A 15,939-nucleotide genomic window follows, 5' to 3' on the forward strand; every position below is an offset into this window, starting at 1 on the left:
GGTTATTTCTCAGCCCAAATTTGATGTGCGAATAATTTGCGATTAATTAGATTTAATTAAATTGCCACATTGTGTAATTAATTAGATTAAAAATTTTAAATGCTTGACAGCCTTAAAATATTATATACATACATACAGTGGGTACGGAAATCATTTAAGTTGGTCCTAAGTGTTCAGACCTTTTGCTGTGACACTCATATATTTAACTCAGGTGCTGTCCATTTCTTTTGATCATCCTTGAGATGGTTCCACACCTTCATTTGAGTCCAGCTGTGTTTGATTATACTGATTGGACTTGATTAGGAAAGCCACACACCTGTCTATATAAGACCTTATAGCTCACAGTGCATGTCAGAGCAAATGAGAATCATGAGGTCAAAGGAACTGCCTGAAGGCACAGATCTTGCCAAGGTTACAAAAAAATTTCTGCTGCACTTAAGGTTCCTAAGAGCACAGTGGCCTCCATAATCTTTAAATGGAAGACATTTGGGATGACCAGAACCCTTCCTAGAGCTGGCCGTCCGGCCAAACTGAGCTATCGGGGGAGAAGAGCCTTGGTGAGAGAGGTAAAGAAGAACCCAAAGATCACTGTGGCTGAGCTCCAGAGATGCAGTCGGGAGATGGGAGAAAGTTGTAGAAAGTCAACCATCACTGCAGCCCTCCACCAGTTGGGGCTTGTAGCATATGCACACGTATCAGGATAATCAATAAACTTTTTTATTGTTTTTAAAAGTTTTCAGAACGCTTTTAACCTGATGAACTGTGTTTATAAATCACTAAATCGGCTCCGTCCGGCTGTGACTTTCGGCAGGTTTGTGGACCCGTGAGTAGTGATCGACCGATATAGATTTTTTATAACCGATACCGATTATTTGCATGTTTATGTACCCGATAACCGATATGCAGAACCGATATTTATTTACTGTTATACTTCTGTTTTTGACAATTATTACAACACAAATGAGCTGAACAAACCATTTTATTTATAACAATCACTCCCTCCTTGCATACAAAAAAAAAACTTTATATTTATACACAAATAAATAGAGGGGTCTGAGTCCAAAAAATTAAAGTGCAATTAACTAAATAATGGTTATGTAGTAAATCAAATGATTATATAATCTAGGGTGTTTAAACGAGATAATCTTGTCAAAAATTTCATGCAGTGGCCGTACTTGAGGCTTCCTGATCATCAACCCATTCAGGTGCTGAGCAATATGAACGAACTTTTTTTTCCGAGACTATATAAAGTTAAACAGCACTTGTCAGTTGGCATTTTATGATCTAAATTTAATCTAACGTTAAATCATGAAATGCCAACTGACAAAGTGCTGTTTGACTATAACTTAATCAACCGCGATCGCGCATGGAGATAATAAATAATTAATTTCCACAAAGCGGTAGGCTATATTTATATGTGTATTAGCGAAATAATTGTTATGTAGTAAATGATAATATAATCTAGGGTGTTTAAACAAGATAATCTTGTCAAAAGTTTCATTCAGTGGCCGTGCTTAAGCCTCCTGATCATCCGTCAGTTGCTAAGCAATATGAACGAACTTTTTCTTCTAGACTAATGGTGAGCAAATACAACAGATAGAGAATTAAATTCAGCGCTTTTATTTTCAACATGCACTCATTCATGTCTGTTTTATTTAATTCATGTAAAGTTACGTCTTTATTGGGGCAGGACATGACGAATTACACTACGTGACTCAATGAGTTCGTCTCAATTGTTTAGAAACATGCTGCATAAATTAACTATATCAGGAATTTATGTCTCAGATCTCATTTGTGCATATCTGTTATGTTAAATAAAGTTGATTAATTAAAGCAAACCAAGTAGAACATATACTTTACCTGTGCACTGAGTTGTTGTTGACTGATCTCCTCAGACGCCCGGGCTGCAATGGCAGAAATCTCAAAACGGCCACAAGATGGCGCCGTAAAATCGGCGAATCCGATATTACAAAACCGATACCCGATTATGGAAAAATGCTTAAATATCGGGAAAAATATCGGTAAACAGATATATCGGTCGATCACTACCCGTGAGGGTAAACAGAAAACTCCAACTTCCTCACTTTGGTGACTTCAAAAGGAGCACCCCCCCCCACCCCCCCAGAGACTGACCAGATCCACATTCCAACACCCACACACACAGGCACACACAAAAACACACACACAGACACATACAGAAACACACAAACATACATTTTTGACTGTATATGTAAATTACAACTATGCCCACATATACCCATCCTGTATTTTGAAGCGTATGCATGTTTCCTAGTGTTTAAATGAGTGTATTTGTGCTAGTGTGCACTTTAATGATAGAATTTTGTCTGTAAACCATAACTTCTTTTATATGCATTTCTGATGTATCAAGTTTGATCTCGTTTTAAAGCTCCGGACTTGAGCTATTCACTGAGAGATGTCACATAGCTGACAAATGCATTTTTCTATGTGTTTAATGATATTGTGAAGAAAGCACTCCATCTCGAAATCCGATCTGATAGTCGTAGAGTATGCAAATTCATCTAGGAGACCAAACAAAGAAAGAGCTTGCCTGCCAACTTTGCATCACTGTCATTGGCCATTCCACCTCAAGGAGGTGTGTCGGCCTATCTGTCATAAAAAGGAAAGGTGTGCTCCTGACGGCCCTGAATCATTCACGTGGGAGTTCTCCCGATTGTCTCACCCGTCTCTCCCGGTACGCCTCCGGTGACCACGCGCTGCCATCGCACTCAGCTTCGGGACCGCGATCTTCCAGCGAAACTCACTCTCAAGTCCTCAGTTCAAACCTTCCCGCGGAACGGAAGAAGCCAACGAACTGCACCAGCGCTAAACTGAAATTCGACACGCACAACCAATGCAAGTATACTGCCGTTTCTCAATCTTAGATGATGAAACTGATTTCCGCGCTGGCCTCAAGGACTGTTTTGTAAGTTTGCTACTTGCCTTCTCTCTTTCCTTCTCTACTTCCACTCTTGTACATATGTGTGTATATTCTTGTATATATATTTAGACGTATAACCTCTGTATTCGTAGTTTGCATATATTAAAACGTTATTCACGCTCGATTGTTCTGTTTGTTCTTTCAACTGAAGACCAAGTCACTTTAACGTTTCGATCCTATATCCTTGCTCTATGTTTGGATGCTAGAATGGGAAGTCTTTCCTCGTGGCCAGAGGAAATAAAAATCTTCCTTTTTATAACATCCTGAGGAGCTGCAGTTTGCTGGACAAACTAACAGTTTCTCTAAATAATTAGTAAACCAGAACTAAGCATATATGTAATTGATTATAATTTGTTGTAATTAATTCACAATATATGTTTAATTCCCCGTTGGGTCGATATATGAATCATAATTTATTCATAAGGCTTTATGAATTATTATATTCATATTTCATCCATAAATTGATTAATAACTGTAGTAAATCGTTACAGGCTTTATGGCAGAGTGGCCCGACGGAAGCCTCTCCTCAGTGCAAGACACATGAAAGCCCACCTGAAGACTCCAAGATGGTGAGAAATAAGATTCTCTGGTCTGATGAGACCAAGATAGAACGTTTTGGCCTTAATTCTAAGCGGTATGTGTGGAGAAAACCAGGCACTGCTCATCACCTGTCCAATACAATCCCAACAGTGAAGCATGGTGGTGGCAGCATCATGCTGTGGGGGTGTTTTTCAGCTGCAGGGACAGGACGACTGGTTGCAATCAAGGGACAGATGAATGCGGCCAAGTACAGGGATATCCTGGACGAAAACCTTCTCCAGTGTGCTCAGGACCTCAGACTGGGCCGAAGGTTTACCTTCCAACAAGACAATGACCCTAAGCACACACCTAAAATAACGAAGGAGTGGTTTCACAACAACTCCGTGACTGTTCTTGAATGGCCCAGCCAGAGCCCTGACTTAAACCCAATTGAGCATCTCTGGAGAGACCTAAAAATGGCTGTTCACCAACGTTTACCATCCAACCTGACAGAACTGGAGAGGATCTGCAAGGAGGAATGGCAGAGGATCCCCAAATCCAGGTGTGAAAAACTTGATGCATCTTTCCCAAAAAGACTCATGGCTGTATTAGATCAAAAGGGTGCTTCTACTAAATACTGAGTAAAGGGTCTGAATACTTAGGACCATGTGATATTTCAGTTTTTTAATAAATCTGCAAAAATGTCAACAATTCTGTGTTTTTCTGTCAATATGGGGTGCTGTGTGTACATTAATAAGGGAAAAAAATTTACTTAAATGATTTTAGCTAATGGCTGCAATATAACAAAGAGTGAAAAATGTAAGGGGGTCTGAATACTTTCCGTGCCCACTGTATATTTAAAATTCTAACAATATTTTACAATATTACTGTTCTGAATTAAATAATCAAATAAGTGCAGCCTTCATGAGCATAATAGACTTCTTTCTAAAACATTTAAAATCTTACCGACCACAAATTTTTTTAGTCGTATTGTAAATACAATTATGTAGTACTGAGTGAGATTTTCTGTTGTAAACAGAAAGTACACCTACAAATGATATTGAAGAGGGTGGATTCTGGAATCCACTGCCACTTCAATGTATATCTTTAGAGTGATTTATAATCAAGTTATTAATTCTTCTAAATATTAAATGATTTGAATGACTTCTTCAGTGCATGTTAAAGCATTTATTTTACTTTCCATCTTCATTCACAAGAGAATAATGACGAATATTGTCTGAACCTTTCACTGAGAGAAAAGTACAACTTATCTGTATGTTTTGGGAAACTTCCTGATTAGAGAAATAGTTTGGCCAACTTCAACCTTGGAGAAGCTATGTATCTGTGTATGTGTGCTAGTATTTTTGTTACAGATCCTGTATTGGAGAGGTGCACAAACTGGCGCCCCGAAATGCATATCTGTGACCTAGGTCACTGCGTGCCAAAAACTAGGATCCTTGTGTCAGCCAGATAATCAATGGAGATATGTCTATCATTCCATGTAAGGACATATTCTAAGTTTATCTATTTCTTAACCAGTCAGAATCAACCTGAAGTAATGATGTAATTTAATAATTGTAATATTGTTGTGGAAATGCAGGGCGGCCTAAGAGCTCCTTGTGAGCGTTGAAGCTGATTTCTGCTGATGAAACTGCAAACTATTCTTTTCAGTATTTTTTTTTTTTTTTTTAACTCTGACTCCAGGTCTTCATTCATCATATTTGGTCTTTGGGTCTTAACTGTAAATTCCCTGCACTATCAAATGTACTTGTATAATATACAATAAAAATAAAAACAAAATAAAAAACAACAACAACAACAACAACAACATGTAAATATACTCAACATTTCTCTGATAAACCTGATTTCCACTAATAATAGTTGTCGGCAGTGTGTGTACACAACCAACCTATAATGATAAAAATCCACCCACTCCTTTTTTTTAATCCCCATAAAACATCAAGTCTCATAGAACAAGCCATTTTCATTTTCTGAGCAATGTGTCCACATTAAAGCTACTAAATTAAAGCTACTAAATTATTAATTATTCATTATCAAAGCTACTAAAGTTATTCAAATCAAGAGAAGTGAGTGATTTCCTGTTTTTCTTTTGTTTGATATTAACTGCATATTATGCAGTAGGTACTGTATATTACACTTCTTTCACTTTAATACACGGATCTAATATACACATTCAATTTCTTGCCATTTATGTTTACAGACATAACCGTCTCTGTTTATGTGAACTTTGTGTTTTTGACATAATCTTCTGTGTATTTGACAGTTTAAGCACAATAAGACATGAAAGAGAATTTAGTTTAATACTCACAGGACATGCTGTCTGACAGCCAGCTTTCTGTGCGCGGGCTTCGGATGCATGCACATTTTTCTTTCCACTCAAAAATGGGCATTTACAACATGGTATAATAAATGATCTGTGGGGTATTTTGAGCTGAAACTTCACAGACACATTGTGGGGACACCTGAGACTTATATTACATCTTGTAAAAAGGGGCATAATAGGTCCCCTTTAAAGGGGACCTATTATTCAAAATTCACTTTTGCATGGTGTTTGGACATAAATGTGTGTTGGCAGTGTGTGTACACAACCACCCCCATAATGATAAAAATCCAACCACTCCTTTTTTTTAATCCCCATAAATTATAAGTGTCTCAGAACAAGCCGTTTTTAGGTTCCTGGCAATGTGATGTCACATTAGCCACAGGCCCCGTCCACGAATGTTGACAGACAATGCCATTATAACATAGAACCGCCCTGAGCGAGTTCACAGCGAGTTGTACACAGTCCGCCATTGCTGCACTGACGAGAATGTCTCCAAAGCGTTTTAGGTGTTCTGTAGCTGGATGGATTAATCCACATAGCTCTCTCCATTTACTCCCTAAATCTGAGCCACTGAAGATGAGGTGGGTTAATTTTGTTTTCGAAGAAAATGCTCCCTAAACTCTACCGAAATTCGACTGCTTTGTGAACGAATGTCAAAACAAAGGGACAATACAAAACAGAGGTTGTGCTAAAAATGTGTTACTCAAGGATAGATCAGTACAAACTGTTCGTGATCCAGCTTACAGTCTCCAGAGCGATACTGGATACGGCAGTAATGGGCACTATTACAGTTCATCTGAGATTTACAGATATAAAGTTTACCAGTTTATTAAGCACCACCCGAAAAGGCATAAGGTCTTTGTATATTTGTTTACTGTTAGTTGTAATGAGTGTTTCTGTGTACTTCACTATGCATGTTGCAAGGGAGAGAGAGAGTTTATGGATAATATTTTAATGCACACTTGCACTGTGTTTTATTAAGCTCTTACAGTGATTTTCTAGAGTGAAAACAGACGCTTCATATTTTGTGTGAAGTACAATAAACGTTATAAAACTCAGTAAATAGGCTTGTACTAATATAGTGGATAAAAACAAGAAGACAATATATATAAGGTTATAACCTTAATTAAACGAAACTATACCTGTTCTATCTCCATGCAGCATATATTCACAGTTTCTGACATTACATTGCGTCCTGACTGACTCCTGACACTGAAGAATGAGCTCTTGAAGCTCCGCCTTCTTAGGCTGAGCACAGCAGCTCATTTGCATTTAAAGGGCACTCACTGAAACGGCACGTTTTTGCTCTCCACCAAAAAGTGGCAATTTTAACATGCTGTAAAAAATTATCTGTGGGGTATTTTGAGCTAAAACTTCACATACACACTCTGGGGACATCAGAGACTTATTTTACATCTTGTAAATGGGAGCATAATAGGTCCCCTTTAAGCCATAATCAAAAATCCTCACAAAAACAGTCACATTTCTGACTGAGGCACACACCCACCTGGGGCCTGGCAGTTGAAGACTTCGGGGGCGTAGAAGCAGTGTCCGGTCTCCTCTGCGATATGAGCATAATCCAGCTGAGAGAGGCCACTCTCTGCAGGAAGAAACAAATTCCACAAGCCTGCAGCTCGAGCCTTTGCCTGCTCACACGGATACATACAGAGAAAATCTTACTCACTCTAGTTCAATTCTTCTTGTGAATTCTTCATTATTCTTTGCATCTACACTACTGATTAAGCTTGGGGTTGGTATAATTTACTCCAGCCATTACTCCATTGTTCAGTGTCACATGATTCTTCAGAAATTATTCTAATATGCTGATTTGATGTTCAAGACATTTCTTATTATTATCCATTTTGAAAAAAAACAGTTGTGCTGCTTAATATTTTTGTGGAAACCATGATACAAGTCTTTGTTGTCACTTTTGATCAATTTAAATGTAAATCTTACTGACCCAAATGGCAGTTTAAGTTGTGATAAGATGGTACTATATAATATGCCAATGACTGTATGCATCATCACCTTCAACTCTTCCAACACAGGAGGTGTGTGCCATCTCTCAGGTGTGTCCTTGTGTTTGGCGTAGTACTCCTTTACTTCCTAAAACAAAAGAGATAATAAAAGGAGAAATAAGATTTTCCTTATAGTACACACAAACAATATCATTGTACACAAACAAACAAGAAACAATTATCATTATAATTATTAATAATTCAATATGTTATTTATAATTTTATTGTATTTTTATTTTTTAACAATAATTTAATTAAAATGTTGTAGATTTTTAATCGCATTTTATATTTGTGTAAATTCAAATAACCAGACCATCTCTCCTGATAATATGAAAGATATTTTGACATCATAGGTTTCTGTACTCATGTAGTATTTACATGAGGATTTTCCACACAGCTGACAGTAGTGCTGACCTTTTGGGCAGGAAGTACGTGCATTCTCATGAACTCTTTCACATGCTGAAGGACAGCCTGACCTTTGGGTGACTGCATGAACATCTGATCAGAGATCGGCAGGGCTAATGTGGGGCTGCAATCAAAAACAATGTCCTTTATAAAATACCATAATTATTTATATAATTAAATCCAATCAAAATTTTAAACAACATTCCCTGACAATAAAAATACAACCAATAATTATACACCCTGCTTACATGGAAGCACCTTTAATTACATACTCTGCTGCTAAGGAAACAACCTCAAAGATAAGCCACAAAATTAAATCAGAACACAGAATGCTTTTCAAACAAAACTTGTTGTTAAACTGAATTAAGGAAAGATATCCTTAGAAAGTCTTTTTGACCATTGGAAAACTAGAAATAACCATTAAGAGATGGTCTATGGGGGTAAATTGATGCCAAAACCATTGAAAATGGACAGACTAAAATTCACAAATAGATATTACAACTTGTAAACACAATACACAATCTACAAATAGATAAAAAAATCCGCAAACAAAGTCCTCATGATCCGCAAATGTAAAACAAGATCTACAAATAGATACAAAGTCCTCAAACAAACTCTTTGTGATCCACAAATATAAAGCATGATCTACAAAAAGATTAAAAATCCACAAATAAACACATCCTGATTCACAAATAGAAATCAGTGACTTGTACTTGAAAACCAGAATTTGAATGAATGTAAAGTGACTTGTTTGCAGGTGAAGATCATGTTCTGTTTGTAGATTGTGTCACATTTGTTTTCATAATTCTCACACTATTGTTTCGCTGTTGTGTCAAAATAATGCCATAATCATTGAAAATGAAGAGACTATGAGTCAAAAATGCATATTACAATTTGTAAACACAAAACAAGATCTACAAATAAATTTAAAATCTGCAAATGTAAAACACAATCTGTAAATAGATTCCAAATCTGCAAACAAACTCCTCATGATCCGCAAATGTAAAACAAAATCTACAAATAGATAAAAAATCCACAAACAGACTCTTCATGATTCACAAATAGAAATCAGTGACTTGTACTTGACAACCAGAATTTGAATGAATGCAAAGTGATTTGTCTGCACATGAGGGTCATTTTTTATTTGTAGATTGTGTTGCATTTGTTTTCAGAATTTTGGCACAGCTGTTTCGCTGTTTTTTCCATTAAAAAATCTACAAATGCCCTCCTCACATTTGCAAACAAACACGGTCTAACTTGTATTTTCAAACCACTGTAAAAAGGCATTCGTACACATTCTGTGCAAAGCTCAGCATGCAAGTGTTGAATCTGTGTTTGCAGATCACAGGGCATTCACAGATCCCTCTGCACACGTCTACAGATCCTTTTGGCACTATCTTTCCGCAGAGTGTGTGACTACGATCCACACGTGTAGTCAGCCAATCAGGGGTATTGCTTCAATGTGATGTCACGCCCCCTCAATAAGCCCTTTTCAAAATAAGAGCTGACACTTCTCTGATGTGTGGGCTGGGCTCACTGCCATTTACCGTTGCCGGTGTCACAGCGCTGACAGGCGGACAGAGCCTGGGCAGCGCTGCAGTAGGAGTAAAATCTTTAATACGTGGAAGGGGGAGCTGCCACGGGACCTGCCACCGTTATATGCGCCTGCCTCGGGACCTGCCACGGTTATGCGCGCCTGCCTCGGGACCTGCCACGGTTATGCGCGCCTGCCTCGGGACCTGCCACGGTTATACACGCCTGCCTCGGGACCTGCCACGGTTATGCGCGCCTGCCTCGGGACCTGCCACGGTCATGCGCGCCTGCCTCGGGACCTGCCACGGTTATACGCGCCTGCCTCGGGACCTGCCACGGATATATGATGCATATATGATATATGCCGATTGATGAATGCGTGCAAACAGTGCAATCCTGCTCTTATGTACCTATTTATCATCTTAACTTAATATTTTATTCGCTCGTATTGCCCATAATAGAGCGCGTCTCGTGGCTCCTACTCGCGTCGCGCCTGCCTCAAGATCTCTCACTGTTTACAGGTACCAGACACTCTGATTGACACATGAGAGCAAACGGATACATAAATAAGAGCAGGATTGCACAATTTGTCATCTTAACTTATATTTTATTCGCTCTTATTGCCCATATGGAGCGCGTTCTCTTAGCTCCTACTAGCGTCGCGCCTGCCACAGCTTAGCGTCGCGTCTGCCTCAAGATCTCTCACTGTTTACAGCTACCAGACACCCAGGACTGATGCAGGAGAGCACAGAACAAAACATGTCACAGCCAAGGTGAGTAAATTGAACAGGTAAAATCACATTGTGGTCTGTGAAATATTGTTTAAGGATCTTTTTAAGTACTAGTTTAGTAAGTTAATAAGATTTTGACAGTCTTTATAAAACATTTCTTTAAGTATTTGTGTCATTCAACAACACTGAAACAGCATTAGTTTTTATTTTTATTTATTTATTGTAATATGGTCTCAGACACCTTAAGCAGAGAAAAAAATGTAAAAAAAATATGATTGTAAAAAATGGGCTACACATTGTGGCATTAAGGCAAACTCAAAAGGTTATGCTGTACAAAATAAGTAACTATATTAGTTCTGCAAAGTGACTTTTTAGACTGTATTATTCAACAAATTTGATAAAGATAACAGGGAAGGGGGCACAGAGAAAAGTCCAGACAGTAGCACAATGTGTGGTGCAGCAACAGGAGGAATCCCTTTGTCATCAAAACCATTCAGGATCAGAATCTGTGGATGCTCTGTAAAATTGAGTATAATTATTTAAGGGTTTAAGGCTAGACTGAATATTAAAATCAGGAAAAGGGAATTTAAAAATGCCATTTTAACACACTTACCCCAAATGTCCCTTTGGTTGCAAAGCCGTTTGTGCCTGGAACCTGTGGAAGCCCTCTGTCTTTTTTAGGATTAATAGGGTTACCTATTAGAGAGGACAACCATTTAATTTAATTTGATTGTTCTATATGCACCACCCATGCATTTTTAAGCAAACAAAATTATCCAAAAATTTACCTCAGGAATAAGTACTTCCAAAATGTAGGATGTATTACTTAATTCTGTCATGTCAATCTGTGTGACTCTTTTAATTCTATCAATGATCCCCTCTGTTGCAATCTTTATCAAATTTGTTGAATAATACAGTCTAAAAAGTCACTTTGCAGAACTAATATAGTTACTTATTTTGTACAGCATAACCTTTTGAGTTTGCCTTAATGCCACAATGTGTAGCCCATTTTTTACAATCATATTTTTTTTACATTTTTTTCTCTGCTTAAGGTGTCTGAGCCCATATTACAATAAATAAATAAAAATAAAAACTAATGCTGTTTCAGTGTTGTTGAATGACACAAACATTTAAATAAATGTTTTATAAAGACTGTAAAAAGTACAGTAGTACTATCTTTTTAAGTACACTAGTACTTAAAAAGATCCTTAAACAATATTTCACAGACCACAATGTGATTTTACCTGTTCAATTTACTCACCTTGGCTGTGACATGTTTTGTTCTGTGCTCTCCTGCATCAGTCCTGGGTGTCTGGTAGCTGTAAACAGTGAGAGATCTTGAGGCAGACGCGACGCTAAGCCGTGGCAGGCGCAACGCGAGTAGGAGCTAAGAGACGCGCTCCATATGGGCAATAAGAGCGAATAAAATATAAGTTAAGATGACAAATTGTGCAATCCTGCTCTTATTTATGTATCCGTTTGCTCTCATGTGTCAATCAGAGTGTCTGGTACCTGTAAACAGTGAGAGATCTTGAGGCAGGCGCGACGCGAGTAGGAGCCACGAGACGCGCTCTATTATGGGCAATACGAGCGAATAAAATATTAAGTTAAGATGATAAATAGGTACATAAGAGCAGGATTGCACTGTTTGCACGCATTCATCAATCGGCATATATCATATATGCATCATATATCCGTGGCAGGTCCCGAGGCAGGCGCGTATAACTGTGGCAGGTCCCGAGGCAGGCGCGTATAACCGTGGCAGGTCCCGAGGCAGGCGCGTATAACCGTGGCAGGTCCCGAGGCAGGCGCGCATAACCGTGGCAGGTCCCGAGGCAGGCGCATATAACGGTGGCAGGTCCCGTGGAAGCTCCCCCTTCCACGTATTAAAGATTTTACTCCTACTGCAGCGCTGCCCAGGCTCTGTCCGCCTGTCAGCGCTGTGACACCGGCAACGGTAAATGGCAGTGAGCCCAGCCCACACATCAGAGAAGTGTCAGCTCTTATTTTGAAAAGGGCTTATTGAGGGGGCGTGATATCACATTGAAGCAATACCCCTGAGTGGCTGACTACACGTGTGGATCGTAGTCACACACTCTGCGGAAAGATAGTGCCAAAAAGATCTGTAGACGTGTGCAGAGCAGTGCCCAAGGAAGTCGACCGGAAGTTGAAGTCGGCCGCGTGCCGCCATCTTGTAGCAGAACTTCACTTGCGTTAGCCATCCCATTGACTCCCATTCATTTTGGCGTCACTTTGACAGCAAATAACTTTACATCTGAGGCGTTTAAAGACTTCATTTGTCCATTATTTATTTCTAAAGATACACGACAATGTATAAAGGGCTCCATTACCTTCTATGTTACATTATGGCCCCGTAGAAACAGTTTTTGTAAAAATAGGCTAACGATTGCGTCATAACCACTCGACTCTCTGTCGCACAGTAGAGAAATTACCGTACAGACAGGAGGAGAAGCTCGCAGGCAATAGTATGCATTAACGTAATATGGCGTACTGGCGTTACATTTTAAAATACTATACACAATAATTAATCAGAATAATTACTCCTGCTCACTCACGCCAAAGAACTCCCCGCTCAAGCTCGCCGTCTCTGCAAGATTAACGATGGCAGTTTGCACGCACAGCTACTAGAAGATTTACATCTGTCAGACAGGTTGCTGACGTCATCAAGCTTAGTTTGAGTCTGCGCGTCAGAAACGGATGTGCTAAAAATCGCTAAAAATGGGCTTCACTTCTCTCAATTGAGTTCCAATGGGGTCGCTGTGTCCATTTCTTTTACTGTCTATGGTGCAGAGGGATCTGTGAATGCCCTGTGATCTGCAAACACAGATTCAACACTTGCATGCTGAGCTTTGCACAGAATGTGTACGAATGCCTTTTTACAGTGGTTTGAAAATACAAGTTAGACCGTGTTTGTTTGCAAATTGTGAGGAGGGCATTTGTAGATTTTTTAATGGAAAAAACAGCGAAACAGCTGTGCCAAAATTCTGAAAACAAATGCAACACAATCTACAAATAAAAAATGACCCTCATGTGCAGACAAATCACTTTGCATTCATTCAAATTCTGGTTGTAAAGTACAAGTCACTGATTTCTATTTGTGAATCATGAAGAGTCTGTTTGTGGATTTTTTATCTATTTGTAGATTTTGTTTTACATTTGCGGATCATGAGGAGTTTGTTTGCAGATTTGGAATCTATTTACAGATTGTGTTTTACATTTGCAGATTTTAAATTTATTTGTAGATCTTGTTTTGTGTTTACAAATTGTAATATGCATTTTTGACTCATAGTCTCTTCATTTTCAATGATTATGGCATTATTTTGTCACAACAGCAAAACAATAGTGTCAGAATTATGAAAACGAATGTGACACAATCTACAAACAGAACATGATCTTCACCTGCAAACAAGTCACTTTACATTCATTCAAATTCTGGTTTTCAAGTACAAGTCACTGATTTCTATTTGTGAATCAGGATTTGTTTATTTGTGGATTTTTAATCTTTTTGTAGATCATGCTTTATATTTGTGGATCACAAAGAGTTTGTTTGAGGACTTTTTATCTATTTGTAGATCTTGTTTTACATTTGCGGATCATGAGGACTTTGTTTGCGGATTTTTTATCTATTTGTAGATTGTGTTTTGTGTTTACAAGTTGTAATATCTATTTGTGACTTTTAGTCTGTCCATTTTCAATGGATTTGGCATCAATTTACCCCCATAATGGTCTGTCATGCAAGTATTTACTCTAATGTGCATGAAGAGTTGAAATTGTAGTCTTATACCTGAAGGCAATCTGTAAACCCAGCTCAGCTAATGGCTCCACGCTCTCTCCAAACTCAGCTGCGTTAATTGAACTGGCATTGCCCAACAAATGCCTTGCATAAATCCCCTAAAATGGGGAGAGAAAGAGAATTATTGGTCCCGAATAAGTTAAGCACCTTTGTGGATTTTCTCTGTGTATAGTTGTGTTTCATAAGACAAAATAATCAGAAGTTCTGTCAGGACCACTATCGTCAAATATGATTGATAATTGCATAGAGTTTGTTTGGCGGTATGGTTCTGCGCTGGGCAAGAACTCCCTGCGCATCCATGCAGCCTAGCATGGATAAGAGCAGGGAGAGCAGCAATAAACCCCCTAGGGTAAACAGAACAGAACCAATATATGCAGATATAATTAAATGTCATAATTTAACATGTACACATATTTCAAGAATTAGTCTGATTCAGGGGAATAATAAGGCCAATCCTTACTGAAGACAGGAGGAGCTGGGGATGGAGGAGGGTAATTTGCTCCTGGGAAATCCAATAGCTGCTGCTAATACTGAGAAGCTTATATATAGATGCTGTGATAAGCATCGTATTCCTATAGGTAGAGGTAAGTCAGCTGATGCGAGCTTGACTGACGTGACCTGCCAGAACTGACGCTAACGATGGATGTTCACCAGTCATTCGTGAACTACTGTATATAACTGTATACAACTGGCAAAGTAAAATCATCTACCTTCACAGAATGTGTTTGTTAAATATGTTTTTCTCATTTGAATGATTCTGATTAGTCAGTTTTGCAGTCAAACATAATGGCCAATAACATGAATATCTGACTGTTGTCCCAAGCAATTGATTTCCTACATTAGTACAACCATTCAAATATTTGGGGTCGGTAAGAATTTCTAAAATGTTTTCGAAAGAACTCTCTTTTCTTTTAATATTAAGAAATAGTATTATAATTTTTTTTTTTTTTACATTTATTTGTGGCATTTTTACCTTTATTACGATAGCTCACGAGGCTATTGGCACCAACAAAATAATTGTCTTCTATTTGAATATATTTTAAAATGTCATTTATTTCTGATGGCAAAACTTTTTCAGCAGATATTATTCCAGTCTTTAGAGTCACATGATCCTTCAGAAATCATTCTAATATGCTGATTTGGTGCTCAAGAAACATTTCCTTAATATTCTTGTGGAAGTCGTGATACTTTTTTTTAGGATTATGATGTATAGAAATTAATAGAACAGCATTTATCAGAAACAGATTTTTTGTGTCTTTACTGTCACTTTTTATCTATTTAATGCATTCTTCCAGAATAAAGTATTAATTTCATTGAAGAAAAAAAAAAAAATCTTCCTGACCCCAAATGTTTCATGTCTCTCATAGTACTACACTATCCTTTTTTTCTCAAATAATTAATATTTCTAATCAGAATGATATTTAATGTCCATTGACCAAGTATAATCTTGGCTATATTATCTTTCTACTGTCATTTTGTGTAAAGAAAAACTTTACATACACTTTAAAGTAAGCAAGTGAATGTATCTCCTCCATAACGGTGGGTGTTTTTATCTGATTGGTACAAACAGTTTAACTTTGTTTTAACCACAATGGCTTAACATGGCCTGCATGAAC

General features: G+C 38.1%; 1 protein-coding gene and 1 long non-coding RNA gene across 3 annotated transcripts in view; both read right to left on the reverse strand.

The window, feature by feature from the left end:
• The window catches only part of acad11 (acyl-CoA dehydrogenase family, member 11), a 110,162-nt gene that overhangs the window by 76,857 nt on the left and 17,366 nt on the right, over positions 1 to 15,939 (reverse strand). For both annotated transcript variants that reach the window (XM_048153187.1, XM_048153186.1), the window contains exons 8-11: positions 14,315 to 14,421; positions 8,255 to 8,369; positions 7,851 to 7,928; positions 7,330 to 7,468 (exon numbers count right to left, since the gene is read on the reverse strand). In XM_048153187.1, coding sequence (XP_048009144.1) covers positions 7,330 to 7,468; positions 7,851 to 7,928; positions 8,255 to 8,369; positions 14,315 to 14,421 — 439 coding nt within the window. The remainder of the gene's footprint in view (positions 1 to 7,329; positions 7,469 to 7,850; positions 7,929 to 8,254; positions 8,370 to 14,314; positions 14,422 to 15,939) is intronic.
• LOC125243484 lies at positions 10,393 to 12,734 on the reverse strand. The gene is made up of 3 exons (XR_007179053.1): positions 11,771 to 12,734; positions 11,123 to 11,205; positions 10,393 to 11,026 (listed from the first exon to the last, which is right to left on the reverse strand). It is a non-coding gene; the product is annotated as an uncharacterized LOC125243484 (long non-coding RNA).

Source organism: Megalobrama amblycephala, linkage group LG13 (assembly GCF_018812025.1).
Source record: "Megalobrama amblycephala isolate DHTTF-2021 linkage group LG13, ASM1881202v1, whole genome shotgun sequence".
Classification (NCBI taxonomy): domain Eukaryota; kingdom Metazoa; phylum Chordata; class Actinopteri; order Cypriniformes; family Xenocyprididae; genus Megalobrama; species Megalobrama amblycephala.